The sequence below is a fragment of the Crinia signifera genome, chromosome 7, assembly GCF_055691185.1.
Source record: "Crinia signifera chromosome 7, ASM5569118v1, whole genome shotgun sequence".
NCBI classification, from domain to species: Eukaryota; Metazoa; Chordata; class Amphibia; order Anura; family Myobatrachidae; genus Crinia; species Crinia signifera.
The window spans coordinates 28,039,174-28,055,694 of NC_139223.1; the positions used below are offsets into that span (position 1 = coordinate 28,039,174).

The 16,521-nt window shown below is 45.7% G+C and overlaps 1 protein-coding gene across 1 annotated transcript in view; it reads right to left on the reverse strand.

Annotated features, from left to right (window-relative positions):
- The window catches only part of GLIS2 (GLIS family zinc finger 2), a 42,925-nt gene that overhangs the window by 13,008 nt on the left and 13,396 nt on the right, over positions 1-16,521 (reverse strand). The window contains 1 exon segment of the mRNA XM_083152694.1: positions 7-219. Within this exon segment, the coding sequence (XP_083008820.1) occupies positions 7-184 (178 nt within the window). The 5' untranslated portion in view covers positions 185-219.

Here is a 16,521-nt window from a genome sequence, read left to right on the forward strand (position 1 = left end):
GATTACCTGGTGGGGGTGAGGAGCACACGGGGGTGATAACAGTCGTCCCATCATCTCTAATCATCAGCTCATGGTGCACAGTGCGTTTCCTACCACTGCCCCCACCGCGTTCCCGCTTCTCTCGCGCTGCCCGCAGCTTAGAGATGCTGAGCTTCAGGTCCAGGGGTTCGTCCAGGGAGTGCATGGTCAGTGGCTATACCCGCAGCGCCCCCAGCTGTCCTGAGTGGAAGAGAGGAGATGAAAATTAGAGACAGCCTCACACAGATTTACTCAGATTTATCGCAGGGATTGTCAGAGACCTGCAGCACATTGCACCCTTAACCCATTGCGTGCTACAGACCTGCAGAACATCACTTCCTTTCAGTACCATGTGGCCTGCTGCAGGCTTAAGGGTTAAGTAAGTTTGTGTGGCGTGTCAGTGAAAGGGTAATACCGACTGCCACGTGTGGTTTCCTCAAGAATGAGGGGGGCATAGTATCCCCCCCACAGATGCCCCCCTCTCCTGAGGGAATCTGGGAGAGGAGGGTCACCCATCTAGTGCCATGTGGGGATAAAGGCGTGTCCCCCCCCCCCACCCCACACTGGGCACATGGCCAGCCACGGCCAGACACTGAGGAATGTTAGCAGGCCTGGGAGCACTGTGGAGAGGAGAGAGGAGCTGGGAGGGTGGGGAGGCCTGGGGGGTGTATGGGGGGAAGGACACTGAGACAGAGGACAGGAAAGAGAGTGGAAGGGGGAAAGTAATGTACAGGAGGAAGAGGGAGGGAAGTCATTAGGTGACAGGTAGCCGGGGGCTGTGAGGAGGAGAGGCTGCAGTGCTGCATACACACATACATACATACATACATACATACATACATACATACATACATACATACCTGTGCATACACTGTACAGGAGTGAAGGGCAGGAACATATATACATGTGCACAAGCCATACAGGTGAGAAGGGTAGGAACATACATACATGCATGTGCACATACATCCACATACATACAGACCGTACAGGAGAGAAGGGCAGGAGCATACATACATACATACATACATACATACATACATACATACATACATACATTCATACATACACACACACACATACATACATGTGCACAAGCCATACAGGTGAGAAGCTCAGGAACATACATACATACATACATGCATGCATGCATACATACATGCATAAACATACATACATACATACATACATACATACATACATGTGCACACACTGTACAGGAGAGACTGGCAGGCACATACATACATACATACATACATACATATGTATGTATGTATGTACATGTGCACACAACGTACAGGAGAGAATGGCAGAAACATACATGCATGCATACATACATACATACATACATACATGTATGCATGTGCATACACCGTACAGGAGACAATGGCATACACATGCATGCATACATACATACATACATACATACATACAAACAAACATGTGCACACACCAAACAGGAGAGAATGGCAGACACATACATATATACATGTGCACACACAGTACAGGAGAGAATGGCAGAAACATGCATACATACATACAAACATGTGCACACACCAAACAGGAGAGAACGGCAGACACATACATACATACATACATACATACATACATACATACATACATGTGCACACACCGTACAGGAAAGAATGGCAGAAACATACATACATACATGAGTCCACACATACATACATACATACATAGAGATATATATATACATACACACACACACACCATATAGGAGAGAAGGGCAGGAACATACATACATGCATATATGTGCACACACCATATAGGAGAGAAGGGCAGGGACATACATAAATGTGCACACATACATGTGCACACACACCGTATATTAGAGAATGGCAGGCACATACATACATACATACATACATACATACATACATACATTCATAAATATGTGCACACACCGTACAGGAGAGAAGGGCAGGAACATACATACATACATATATGTGCACACACCATATAGGAGAGAAGGGCAGGGACATACATACATACATACATACATGCACACACAACATACAGGAGAGAATGGCAGGCACATACATACATACATACATACATACATACATACATGTGCACACATCATAGAGGAGAGAATGACAGACACCTATATAGATAGATAGATAGATACATACATGTGCACACACAGTACATTACAGAGTAGTAGACACATACATGTACGTACGTACGTCCGTAAGTACATATATGTGCACGCACAGTACAGGAGAGAAGGGCAAAAACATGCATGCATGCATGTGCACACACCCTACATGCATGCATGAGAAGTGCAGAAACATTCATACATACATACATGTGCACACACCGTACAGGAGAGAAGGGCAGAAACATACATACATACATACATGTGCACACATACACAGATCTTTGGAGTTGTTGCCAGCACTACATGTGCACATATAATACCCACATGTGCACATATAATACCCACATGTGCACATATAATACATGTGCACATATAATACCCACATGTACACATATAATACCCACATGTGCACATATAATACCCACATGTGCACATATAATACCCACATGTACACATATAATACCCACATGTACACATACAGGGTGAAATTTTATAGGATGGAGTTTCAGAAAGTGAGAGATTTGGTGAGAAATCTCCAGTTTTTTAAAGCGGCAATCATTTACACTGCAAAATCAAACTGGTTTAGCAAATCTCACCCATAATACCTACATGTAGACATATAATACCCACATGTACACATATAATACCCACATGTACACATATAATACCCACATGTACACATATAATACCTACATGTACACATATAATACCCACACGTACACATATAATACCCACATGTACACATATAATACCCACATGTACACATATAATACCCACATGTACACATATAATACCCACATTTAGAAGTGGGGGTATGCAAAAGTTAATGATGTAATTATGCGTGCGCGCTCGGGAAAAGGGGGTGTGGTCACATTTAAAAGAGGCGTGGTCATATATAAGGGGTGTGGTCCCCCCAAGTGCCAGATACACATTGCCCCCCAGTGCCAGATACACATTGCCCCCCAGTGCCAGATACACATTGCCCCCCAGTGCCAGATACACATTGCCCCTCAGTGCCAGATACACATTGCCCCCCAGTGCCAGATACACATTGCCCCCCAGTGCCAGATACACATTGCCCCCCAGTGCCAGATACACATTGCCCCCCATTGCCAGATACACATTGCCCCCCAGTGCCAGATACACATTGCCCCCCAGTGCCAGATACACATTGCCCCTCAGTGCCAGATACACATTGCCCCTCAGTGCCAGATACACATTGCCCCTCAGTGCCAGATACACATTGCCCCTCAGTGCCAGATACACATTGCCCCTCAGTGCCAGATACACATTGCCCCTCAGTGCCAGATACACATTGCCCCCCCAGTGCCAGATACACATTGCCCCCCAGTGCCAGATACACATTGCCCCCCAGTGCCAGATACACATTGCCCCCCAGTGCCAGATACACATTGCCCCCCAGTGCCAGATACACATTGCCCCCCATTGCCAGATACACATTGCCCCCCAGTGCCAGATACACATTGCCCCTCAGTGCCAGATACACATTGCCCCTCAGTGCCAGTGAAGCTTCCCCCTCCCCTCCACTCCCCTTCCCTCACCTCTTAATTATACTTAGAATCTCAGCAGCGGCTCAATCTCAGCGGTGTCAGTCCCGCTGGCCAGAGATGGATGGTGCAGATAGATTGCTGCCGGGCTGCGGCGGGCACCAGGTGGAAGTACTGTATGGACGGCTGTACAGTACTTCTGCCCGATGCCCGTCGGCGATCTATCTGCCGCATCTGGCCAGTGGGGCTGAAAGTCAGCCACCGCTGAGTCTCTATGCCTTCCCCCGGCCGGCGCAGCGTCCCACGATGCTGCATAAGGTAACGCTAGTCTGCACACTCCTATTAAAAAAATAATTACTCACAGTGGAGAAGTGGCGGTATTAAATGGGGCTGCATTGTAACAGAGCTCAGCAATACACATACACAGAGCGTTGGCGCAATGTTTTCCTTGGCAACACCTGTCTATAGGTGACAATTGTCCAGATGTTCTAAGCCTAAGCGAGAGATAACGTACCGGCCAGCCAGCTCCCAACTGTCATTTTTCAAACACAGCCTGTAACATTGCAGTTAGAAGCTTATCCAGTGGTACTAAATCTTCTCTCTCTGTGCAGGGTTTAGTACATCTGCCCCTTATTACTAAGAAGACAACAAGGAGAAACACGCTGGCGATTAAATGGTTACTATAATCCCCGCCGTAAACCATAGATCCGACCAGTTTAGAGACCAAATCCCAGCACGTTTAAACTTGTCCCCTGACTTTCCCACTCCATCCATTCAAGAATGTCCTCCCCCTTCCCCAGTGTACAATGGCAGCCTGCGGGGGGGGGGACACCTTGCTCAGAGCACACAGACCATACATACAATACCTCCAGGCAGGTGTAGGAGGGCACTCTGACCGCTGGAGAACAATAACCTTACACATTGCCCCTCACAGGCAGACAATGGAGCCTCTACTAGCCCGGCACATCTGGATACTGCTGCAGCCAATCACAGCACAGTCAGCGTGCACGGTGGCCACTGCTGAAGTCACTCCAGAAAGTCTGGAGGGCAAAAACATGCCCAAAGCTACCAATCAGACAAACCTCCACACTTTGGGCCTTATTCTGGTTCACGCTCAGAGGCAAATTCCTTCTCAAATGGACAAAACCATGTGCACTGCGGGTGGGGCAGATGTAACATGTGAAGAGAGAATTAGATTTGGTTGGGGTTTACTTCAAAGTGAGATCTATATTGCAGTGTAAAAATAAAGCAGCCAGTATTTACCCTGCACAGAAACAAATAACTCACCCAAATCTAACTCTCTCTGCACATGTTACAATAAGGCCCTTTAAGTTTTGGCACATCTACCTATCAGTGAGACTGAGGTCCAATACATTGTAGGGTATGGGTAAAAACCAGACCCGGACAGGACCCTGGAACGCCGGACAAACTCTGCATTACAAAGCTTGTAGTGTCCGGTCCAGGGGTGTCCTGTCCGTGGGGGGGGGGGGGGGGGGGGCTGCCTGTGACAGCTGTCACCAGGGAGAGGAGGGGGGGAATAAAGCCTGTCTGTATGGTCCGGATGTAGCAAAAACCAGAACGGTCTGGACCACACGGCTGTAATCTCCCCTTTCCCATGTCCCTGGTGAAAGCTCTCACATGCATCCCCTGGGACATGACATCCCCCAGCGTTCCGGGGTCTTGTCCAGTCCGGTTTTTACTTAGTCCCCCTGTTGCATGCTGCATAACGTTCTTGTCCTGCAGCAAGTTTTCTATATAGTGGTAATTATATGGTGGGGCTAACCCAGCAAACATAATAATATTTGTTAAGCTCCCAAGTCCCTAAAGAGCATAACATCCTGCTCCTGCCATCTGGTTTCTCCATAGGCAGAAGAACGTTCCTGAGACATTGCTTGGAGGTGGGCTTGCATCAGTCCTACCACCTGGCAAGGAAACCAAAAAGTTGTTTTGGTCTTATCAAACCACAGAACCTTTCACTACTTGGTATTAGGGATGGCCATCGAAGGCAAAAGTGCAACTGGCCATCGATAGTGTAGTACTATTCAATGGATAATCATCGATGTTTTTACATATCAATGGTCATCCATTTTCTTTGATTGATTGGTCTGTGGACCTTTAAAAATATGGGGGTGGGAGATATGCTCCGTGTCCCGGCACCTTGGGGAAAAAGCAAAAACAAATCTATTTGTTTAAGCCTGACATCGATGGTGGGAAACCATCTGGTTCTCCCCCATCGATGGCAGAACTATTCAACATCAACCATAAACCATCGATGGTTTTAAATCATCGATGGTTTTAAATCATCGATGGTCGATCAACATCCCTACTTGGCCTATGCATCACCGACGTTATAGCAAACTGAAATTGAAATATTTTGTTCCGTTTGCTTTGAATGTTCCGTGGTCTTCACGATGAAGCTTGTAGAAAGTCATTGCCTAGCCGTCAGATTTCTCACAAAAAAAAAAGACACAGAGAGGTGCATGGTGCTATGTTGATGTTGTGTCGCACTGCGCATACATCCCCATGGTTACCGCTCAAAGACGCTGAATGAGACTGCACGGGGGGGGGGGGGGGGGATAGCCAGTCACTGCTGTATTACGGTCAGTGACTGAGCTCAAAGACACAGAGACACCAAACACTGCTCCAATGGGTTAAGGCCCCCATACACTATGCGATTTGGGCACGATTTCACCCGATTCGGATGAATCGGGCTGTTAAATCGGCCCAAATCGCACTTGCCGGGCAGCAGCGGGAGCCGGGAGGAACGCACTAACTTGAAAAAAAAAAAAAGCCCATACAGATGACTAGCAAGCCATTGATTGGCTGAGACCTCTCTCAGCCAATCAGCGATTGGCTGAGAGAGGTCTCAGCCAATCAATGGCTTGCTAGTCATTCTGTATGGGCTTTTTTTTTTTTTGTTCAAGTTATCTGTGTTCCTCCCGGCTCCCGCCACTGCCCGGCAGCCAGCGTCATCCTCCCTGCCCGGCGCGCTGTTCCCGCTGTCACCCTCCTCCTGCCCGGCTCCCTATGCAGCCTCCCCCTGCTCGGCTCTCTATTAGCCGGCATCCCCCGCCCGCTGTCATCCCCTGCACGGCTCCCTCCTCCTGCAGCTCCCCGGGGATCGCATATGATAAATCCATGCGATTTATCATATGCAAACCTTGGCACATCAGGTGCCTAATCGTGTGTCCCCCTCCCGGGGAGCTGCAGGGTGAAATGTGGACCTATTGCTTGTGTTATGTCGACCTAAGGTGGACCTTTTTCATGTGTCAACCAATAGTTGATCTTATTAGTGTAGACCTGCTGACAGCATCCCAACTGGCATTTTAAATCCTGTGTTTGAAAAATGACAGTTAGGAGTTAATTGGTTGGTGATTACTCTCTCTCTCTCTCTACCACTCTCCAAGGTTTAATACATCTATCCAACAATCAAAGTGGTGCCATAATCTCTCCGTGCCCTCACAATGGACTCCGCAGTGCTCGGCAGCGATTAGAAGTCTACAAAACTACTTGGTGCGTTTCACACGTCTTTTTGAGGTTTTGCTTTGATCTTCATGATGAAGCTGTTAATAGAAAGTCACTGCCCAACCGTCAGCTTTCTCAGTCTATTTTATTTTTAACCATTAAAATGCTGTAGAGAAACTCTGATTAATATTCTGAGCTGTTTCAGTCAAAGCGTCAAAGCCATCTGAGACTTTACAGTGTATTTCCTGTAGATCATCGGTAATTATTCGAATCGGGCCCATAGTGCAAAAACAGAGCTGTGCTGACCAGCACGGAAGCAGCGTACACTATGGGCCAAATGTAATAGGGTGAGAGAATCAGTGAGAGACTTTGGGAGAGTTATTCCATTATTTTTAAAGCGGCAATAAGTTACATGGTAAAATCAACCAGTTTTTTCCGTGTAAATGACCTTAAAAATAAAATGTGAAAACTCTACCAAAATCTCTCATTTCCGCTCTGTGTATGGCCCCGGGTGATGGCGATGTGCAGTCACTATTGCACGCAGAGATAGACAAGTGCTGATTGGCAGGCTTAGTACATCTCCCTCCCAGAGAGAGGTGAAGTAGAGCGGGGGAGGTGGATGTAACATTAGGATCCCTGCGCTAGGGCGATGCCTCCCCTCAATTCTAGTGCGTATCAGCTAGACTGACAATAGCAGCGTTATATACAGAGAGCACAGCAAGTGTAATAGGCAGGTATAAATGTGACTATAAAAACACACACTTGCTTGTCAACCAATCCCTAACTCCCAGCAGAGGTGATGATTACAATAAAACAGGTATAATGATTAAAAAGACGTTACAGTATTTCCTTCCCGCCATGGCGCCCTCTGAGAAGAGAGGCACAAAAAAAAAAAGAAGGGGGAAAAAAAATATACAAAACTCAAAAATTACACTGGGACAGAAAAGCCAATTTATGTTTTTCCTGGTGGGTGCTCAAGTCTGCTCCGCCCCCTTCTGAAGCCCTGCCCCCCCCCCCCCCCCACAGGCACGTTGCTGTGAAGTGACGCTGCAGGTCTCCCAGCCACAGTCAATGTAACATACATTGCCCCTGCATCTCCAAAGCCAAGACCACCACTGGACGGTCCTGGAGGCACCCACGGAATCGGCGCCTATGGACTGAGGAACAGCCAATGTGCTGCCAGGGAATTAAGAGTCCATTTCAATTAATTTTGTGGTTCTGATTATGAATAGGTTGTGCTTTTTTTTTTTTAATTGGCTCTAGTTTTTGAGATATTTATATGTCAGCGTTAGTAAGGAGATATGAATGTGTGATGTGTCTCAGACGTGACTACCAGCTACGTTATCACAAATAAAACAGATTCTTGTTATTGTTGAAAGAAGGTAGTTGTTAAAAAAAAAAAAAAGTTGATTCTGTTGATTAAAGCGGCCTAGACTTAGGCCCTTATTCTGGTCGGTGCGGTAATATCCGCGTGCGTTCGTGCCGCCGATGTTTTGTGTCTGCGCATGTGCAGAGGCGTCTCTGCGCATGTGCGAGCGGGGCGTACGGCCAAATCCCGCATGAAATGTGAACACTCCGAACAGGGGGTGGAGAGGGGCATGAAGGGCTATTTGGGCTCATTACCATATGCATACGCCCCGCGTTTCATGGGCGTTCCCATGCAAACGCTGGGCGTACGTATGGTAATGCGGCCGTGACGCACGTGTAGGGGGCGGACATATGACATCGCCGGATGTCAGCTGCCCGCCCAGATCCCTGCTTTTGCACGGAAAAATGTCCGTGTGGACTGAGGTTGCGGGAGCTGGTGGAGCACTCGGTCCTGCATTCGATGGTCTGTGACCATCGAATGATGGGGGAGGTTCCCTGAGATGGAGGAGGCGTATTCCATGAAAAATACACGTGCGGTCCGTTCGGCCAGCTTCTTACCGCGTACGGACGGAGTTGGCGATCCGTATGGAAGGCGGGGTTTCGCACGCACGGTCCTGGCCGCATAATCGGATCCGGACGCACCGATCAGAATAAGGGCCTTAGTGAGGTAATTCAAATGACAAAAATAATTGAATTTCAGTTTTCATTACTTTAATTGAAAAATGAAAAAAATATATAATTTTTTTTCTTGTTGAGGATTGAAGATCAACTTGCATGTACTTGCAGTTCCTTTTTTCGCAATAGATCTTCGCTATAGCTGAATTGAGTTTTCAAATGAATGAAAAATTATAAAATTATTTTCACTATTTGAAATACCTTACTAGTAAAGCGGCCTTCTTTACTTAACAGAATCAACTTTGTTTTGCTTTTTTTAACAACTTTCTTCTTTCAATAATAACAGGAATGTGTTTTATTTGTGATAACGTAGCTGGTAGTCACGTCTGAGACACATAACACATTCATATCTCCTCACTCATATCCTTGATCAGAAGCACAAATGTAATAAAAATGTACTTACTATTAAAAGAAAACAAAAAAAAAAAAACAATATGAACAAAACCAAAACATTCCGGGGTATTGACTAATTTAGCATGAATCCCTAATCTGAGAATTTGCAAACCGAACGATCGAACAGAGCTTGTTGGTTAATAGTCTGGCAGCTGCATTTTGTACCATCTGCAAGCGGTGCAATTATTTTGCTGAGGGACCCAGGTTGAGGGCATTGCAGTCCTTTAGGTGTGATGATACAAATGTAAATATAACTGTAGGCAGATCTTATGATTATGAGGAATAAAATGCTTCACTCTGGCTATGAGGATTTGATAGTGGCCCGATATCTGATGTTTAAGTGCCAAGACACCATCCAGGGCAATGCCAAGATTCCATACATGATCAGTGTTTTGTAATTGTGAACCCCTAGTGTAAGTCCAGTTGGTTGGCTATGATGCAGTCTTATCAGTCTTGGGGCGGGATGTATTAAAATACATCGCCGCCCATCGCGCCCCCCCCCCCGCCACGATGCCGCCGCATATGTACTAACATATGCGGCTGGCATCGCGGTGACGGAGGCCCCCCGCGATACCTGTACTGTGGTCTGCGGGGGGTCTCCGTCACCTCCCAGCCAGCTTCTGCTGCTTTCACGCCGGGGACAGCTAAGCCGGCTGTCCCCGGTGCTTCCTCCTCCCCCCTGCAGCCGGAAGGACGTCCGGCTGCGTTGATAGGGGGAGGAAGGGCTTACCTTCCGGGGTCCAGGAGGACCTGCAAGAAGGTAAACCCAAGGGAGGGGGGGTCGGCGGGGTTGCGGCGACGCGGCAGGCGGGAAAAAAAAGAAGCCCATAGGCTTCTATAGGGTATCGCCACCCAAAGGTGGCGATACCCTTCAATGCGGTATCATTTTTGATACATTGGAAAATGCGGTAAAACCGGGGTTTTACCGCATTTTCCATTTGATACATCTCGCCCTTGATGATTTGCAACCAACAGGTAAGGTTGTGTATCATCTGCCGAGCTGTGCAAGACCAGGCCATAGCTTCTGGTCATTTCACCCAGTGGTAACATGTATACAGTAAAAAGCATGGGAGAACCCTGTGGGACACCACTTGGCAGTGGCACTGATGATGGTGAGTATACTCCCAAAGAAACTCTCTGTGACCTGCCGGTAAAAAAAAAGAAATGATTTGAACCAGCTAAGAACTGCGGCGCCCAGTCCACAGAAATTCTACAGGTGCTCAATCAGAAGCCCATGGTCCACGGTGTCAAATGCTGAAGAGAGATCCAGAAGGTCATCTCTGGCCATCAAAAGATCATTCAGCACTAGTTCCAGGCCTGTGTCAGTGCTGTGTCTTCTCCTGAATCCTGACTGGAATGGATCATATATGTCATGGGATGTCAGGTAGGTTTCCAGGTGAGTTGCAACCACTTTCTCAATCACCATTCCTAGAGAAGGAAAGTTACTTGCGGGAAAGCTGAACTGCCTTATTGTTGGTGGTCATTCTGATTTAGTACAGGTGATTGTGGACTGATATTCTTCATGTTGTGGGCTGAGACGCTGCTGCAACATCCCACTGGTCTCCATGGACTTGCCCCTGCAGGGTAGCTGGCAGAAGGCAGAGCTTGGTGACGTTTGGGCTTATTCCGGAATAGCTGGAGAAGGCCATAGCGCTTGGTGCTATTCTGGTGGTCACAGGACACAGCATTCATTTGAAAAGCAAGATGTTTATTGTTCAAAAGTCTAAAAAAGACTACTAAATCTTGGAGATGGAGATAAAGTGAATGAAGATAAATTAACAATGGGTTCCTAACTGTCATTTTTTCAAACATAGCAGTTAGGAGCATGAGTGGCTGGTACTTTATCTCTTGTCAAGGCTACATACCATTCACAGCATACAGATGTTACAGCAGAAGTATTTGAGGTCACAGTGGAAACACACACTTGATCCCTTTTTTCCTCATGCTATGACACAGTAACACAAGGTGGTATAACCGCCCTGAGCCCCTAGACCAAACCACCTAAAAAAAAAAAACCTAATACATGTTACATTTCAGAGGTACTAAACTATTGTTTCCTTTCATACATATACCACCTGAACCATTGTGCTTTCCTAAACACAATCTTACATAGAACTTTCTCTTTCATAAAAACCTTCTTCGTTCCACACAACAGGAAATTCTTCCCTAAAAAAGCAAAAGTTTCCCAACCAGAAACCTCGCTTAGTAGTAGTCCAAGATATACTGTTGGAGCCTCATGAATAATTAAATGTACCCCTTATTATTATACCATTATTTTCTATTTATTTTTCTATAGTTTGAAAAACAACAAAAACAAAAATTATTATTATTTTTTTTTTTTAAGATTTTTGTTTTGGTTTAAACCAATTTTTTTTTTGCATTCAAGTTTTAATGAAAAAATGTAATCCTGTATTTTTATAATAATACTATGAGACATGTCTTAAGGTGTGTACACACGGTCGACATGCTGCCGTGCGATGCGAGTCCCGACGCGATCTGATGGCATCGGGACTCGCATCGCACGGCAGCATGTCGACCGTGTGGGAGCATGTAGGAGAGAGCAGAGACATTACCTGCCGGGCCCGGGATGTCAGCGTGTGCACATCAAACAGCTGTCCCCCGCCGTGCCGTGCAGACATCAGGACATCAGGCCACACCCCCCCTCCTCTTTAGGGTGACTTCTTCCGGCCGGGTCATCAGCCGCCCTGCAGCGCAGCCCCAGGACTCGTCCCTCTCCCTCTGGCCGCCGCAGGTATGGTGAGTATAAGGCACAAAGACTATATAGTGCAGATCTGCACTATATAGTCTTGCCTGCCCTCACTATGTCGCTGCCGATTTGCGCTCACTCGGGAGCGCGCATCGGCAGCGCATCGGGCTCGCAAGCCCTGAAAAGTGCACAATCGGTATGCGATATGGCTTCCGATATGCACTATATCGGCAATATCGGAAGCCATATCGCACCCGTGTGTACGCACCATTAGAAAACTTGTTCAATAATGTTTTAATGCTTTCTAACAATAACGATCCAAAGCTATTAGGCTTTGATATGATTTATTTGAAATATTTAAAAAAAAAAAAAAAAAAACATAAAAAAACATAATTAAAACATGCAAAAGTACTCAACAGAGAAATGCACAAACAGGAAGGAGTTAAGCATTAGCACTGGATATATCACAGGTTTTAAATTGAAGTAAACATGAAGATTAAACCATGAGGTGTTTCTCTGTGTATTGCCTGTTTATTGTGTTGCTTACTCTTTTTAAGTTTGTGAGTGTTAACTGTTGATTTTCCCAGTCCGATGGGAATGTGTAGGGAGAAGCTTGATGCTAGGCAGATTTAGCACCTACCTTATCTTGTTCACCTACCTATATATCTTTGTTGTGTGTGTGATTTACTGCAATGGTTTAGTTTACTTAGAAGACCACAAGCAACAAGAATGTAAAATAATATCAGGGATTCTCTTACATTAAGCCAGTGTTGTGCTTGTAGTCACAGCATATTACAAAAAAAGTATCTTTTTAAAATTATACTGATGTGGTTCACTTTGCTTGCTTTAGTGTATTATGCCCTACCTCGCCAGTTTCCATGTAATTCTATCATATAACACCCCATACTTTTTGTCGGGAAGAGGACTGAAGTAATATTTCTGCTCTGTGGTCGTATCACAGACAGGGAATGTAGCTAGCATGGGACAATGGGTAATGTGAGATGTGACCATGGATGTAAGCAATTCTGACGGCGTAACTACCATAGGTGCAAGGGGTGCAGCTGCTATGGGGTCCAGAGCTGAAGGGGGCCCATCTTTACTGTCAAAGTAATATGTTTTACATACATTTATCACCATCAGTCGCTAAATAGGGGGCCCTTACAAACTTTTGCTATGGGGCCTCCGAATATCTAGTTACGCCCCTGCATACACACACAGGACACACGCCCCAGCGTATGCACTCCACAGCCATATGTTACAGAGTACAGATGACGATTAACCCCTTCACGACATTTGACGTATATATACGTCATGGTCGGGAAGTACTTCCCGACACATGACGTATATATACGTCATGACTTCTAACTGTCACTGCGTCTAGAGACGCAGTGACAGTTAGGTGATGTCTGCTGTCCCTGACAGCAGACATCCCCCCTCGCCGCCCAGGGGGGGCAGGGGTGCCCCCCCCGGTCGGCGATCGCTGTGATTGGCTGTTCAAATCTGAACAGCCATTCACAGCGTTTCCTGTGTTACCGGCGGCTAAGCCGCTCGGTAACACAGGGATTCACTAGTGATCGGTGCTGTCAAGTACAGCACCGATCACCACCGATGTGCAGCCCCCCCTCGAACCCGCCGGGCACTCACCCGGCAGCAGCAGCAGCTCCCCCGGCTCCCCCGGAGCGTCTGGAGCGCACGCAGCGCTGCCCTCCTCCCCCCTCCCCCCCTCAGCAGCAGCAGCATCAAGCTGCAGAAAAAGTTAAAAATTAAATGTACAGTATGCACTGAAAAAATATATTTATATATATATATATATATATATATATATATACACACACACACACATATATATATATATATATATATATATATATATGTGTGTGTATATATATTTGTGTATATATATATATATATATATATATATATATACACACATATATATATATATATATATATATATATATATATATGTGTGTGTGTGTGTGTGTGTGTGTGTGTGTGTGTGTATATACCGCACCGATTACCCCACCCACCCACCCGGCTGCCGCAGCACCAGCACCCCTCCCACCCCCCCGCCAGCCGCAGCGCCAGCCCCCCTCCCAAAGCTGGTGACTAAAATGGGGTCACTTGTGGGGGGGTTCCACTGTATTGGTGCTTCGGGGGTCTTGCTAATGCGACATAGCACCCACCATTCATTCCACCACCAAAAATCACTCCTTCCCTTCTGAGTCCTGCCATGCACCCAACTGGTATTTTTTGGTCACACGTGAGGCATTGCCGTACTCGGGAGAAATTGGGGCACAGATTTTGGGGTGCTTTGTCTCCTTCATTCCTTGTGAAAATAAAAAATTTTGAGCCAGAACTGCATTTTTCTGTAAAAAATTACAATTTTTTACACAAAAATGCAGATCTGGCTCAAAATTTTTCATTTTCACAAGGAATGAAGGAGACAAAGCACCCCAAAATCTGTGCCCCAATTTCTCCCGAGTACGGCAATGCCTCATGTGTGACCAAAAAATACCAGTTGGGTGCATGGCAGGACTCAGAAGGGAAGGAGTGATTTTTGGATTTTGCAGCACAGATTCTGGTTGAATGACCCCCGAAACACCCATACAGTGGAACCCCCCCACAAGTGACCCCATTTTGCAAACTACACCCTTCAGGGAATTCATCAAGGGGTATAGTGTACATTTCAAACCCCCCGGGGTTTCACCAATTTTGATACAACTGAGCTGTGAAAATGAAAAATTAATTTTTTTCATTTTCACTGCCCAGTTGTACCACAATTGGTGAAACCCCTGGGGGTTTGAAATGTACACTATACCCCTAGATGAATTCCCTGAAGGGTGTAGTTTGCAAAATGGGGTCACTTGTGGGGGGGTACCTAACTTTTAGCATCTTATGGTGCCTAGAAACCTACATGGTGCCTAAAAAATAATCTCATAAAAAGGAGGCTCCAAAATCAAGTAGGTGCTCCTTCTATTATGAAGCCTGTGGTTTGGTCACCGTGCACACTAGGGCCACATATAGGATATTTATGAAAACCAAAGAATTGGGGGAATCAATTTTTAGTCACATTTCTCTAGTAAAATCTACTGTGTTCCTTAGAAAAATGTATTAAAATTGCAAATCTGCAAAAAAAATGAAATTTTGAAATTTCACCTACACTTTCTTTTAATTCCTGTGAAACACCTAAAGGGTTAACAAACTTCCAAAATGCTGTTTTGAATACTGTGAGGGGTGCAGTTTTTGAAATGGCATCATTTATGGGGGTGTCTCACATACAAGTCACTCAAAGTCACATCATAACTGACCTGGTCCCTAAAAAAATCAGAGTTTGAAATTTTCTTGAAAATTTGAGAATTTGCTATTCATATTTTAAGCCTCCTAGTGTCCAAAAAAATGAAAATGAGGTTGAAATAATGATGGCAACATAAAGTAGACATATGGTCTATGTTAGTTATTCACTATTTTGAGTGGTAAGATTATTTGTCTCACAAGCAGAAAATTTAACATTTTGCAAATCGCAAAATTTTCCATTTTTTTACGACATTTTGGTATTTTTCACAAAAAAACACAGACTGTATCGACGAAAATTTACCACTAACTTGAAGTACAATGTGTCACGAGAAAACAATCTCAAAATCACTGGGATAAGTAAAAGCAAAAAAAAGTTATCCCCACTTAAGTGATACATGCCAGATTTGAAAAAAAGGGCTCTGTCAGGAAGGCAAAAACTGGCTCTGTCATGAAGGGGTTAAAAAACATATATTATATATATATAAAATACCACATAAAAAGTCTCTATCTGTCCCTCTGTACCTTACTCCATTACTCTGTAGGAGCCCTGACAGGCTCAGCGCTGCCTCTGATTAAAAACCCTCCCATGACAAGGCAGCTGCTGCTGCTATCCTTCATGGACCTGAGAAGCATATGATGAGCTCCACCAAGCAGAGCTCAGCACAAGCCTCTCAGCCTCTGACCTCTTGGGCAAAGTGTTATGGGACTTAGTCAACTCCCAGTAATGCATTGCACACTTGTGCAGACAGTGCGCCTTGACTCCTGATGCTCAGCACCATTAATCATTGTCACATTGACAGATAGGTGAAGCTGCAGCACTACCCCACTCCCATAAAAAAAATTTGGAAAAATACATGCCAATCAGGGGGCCCCTAGATAGAGGGGGGCACAGGGGTACTGACCCCCTGTGCCCCCATTATAATCGGGCCCTGGCTACACCCTCAACATGTCCTGACCACTGGCCATAATAC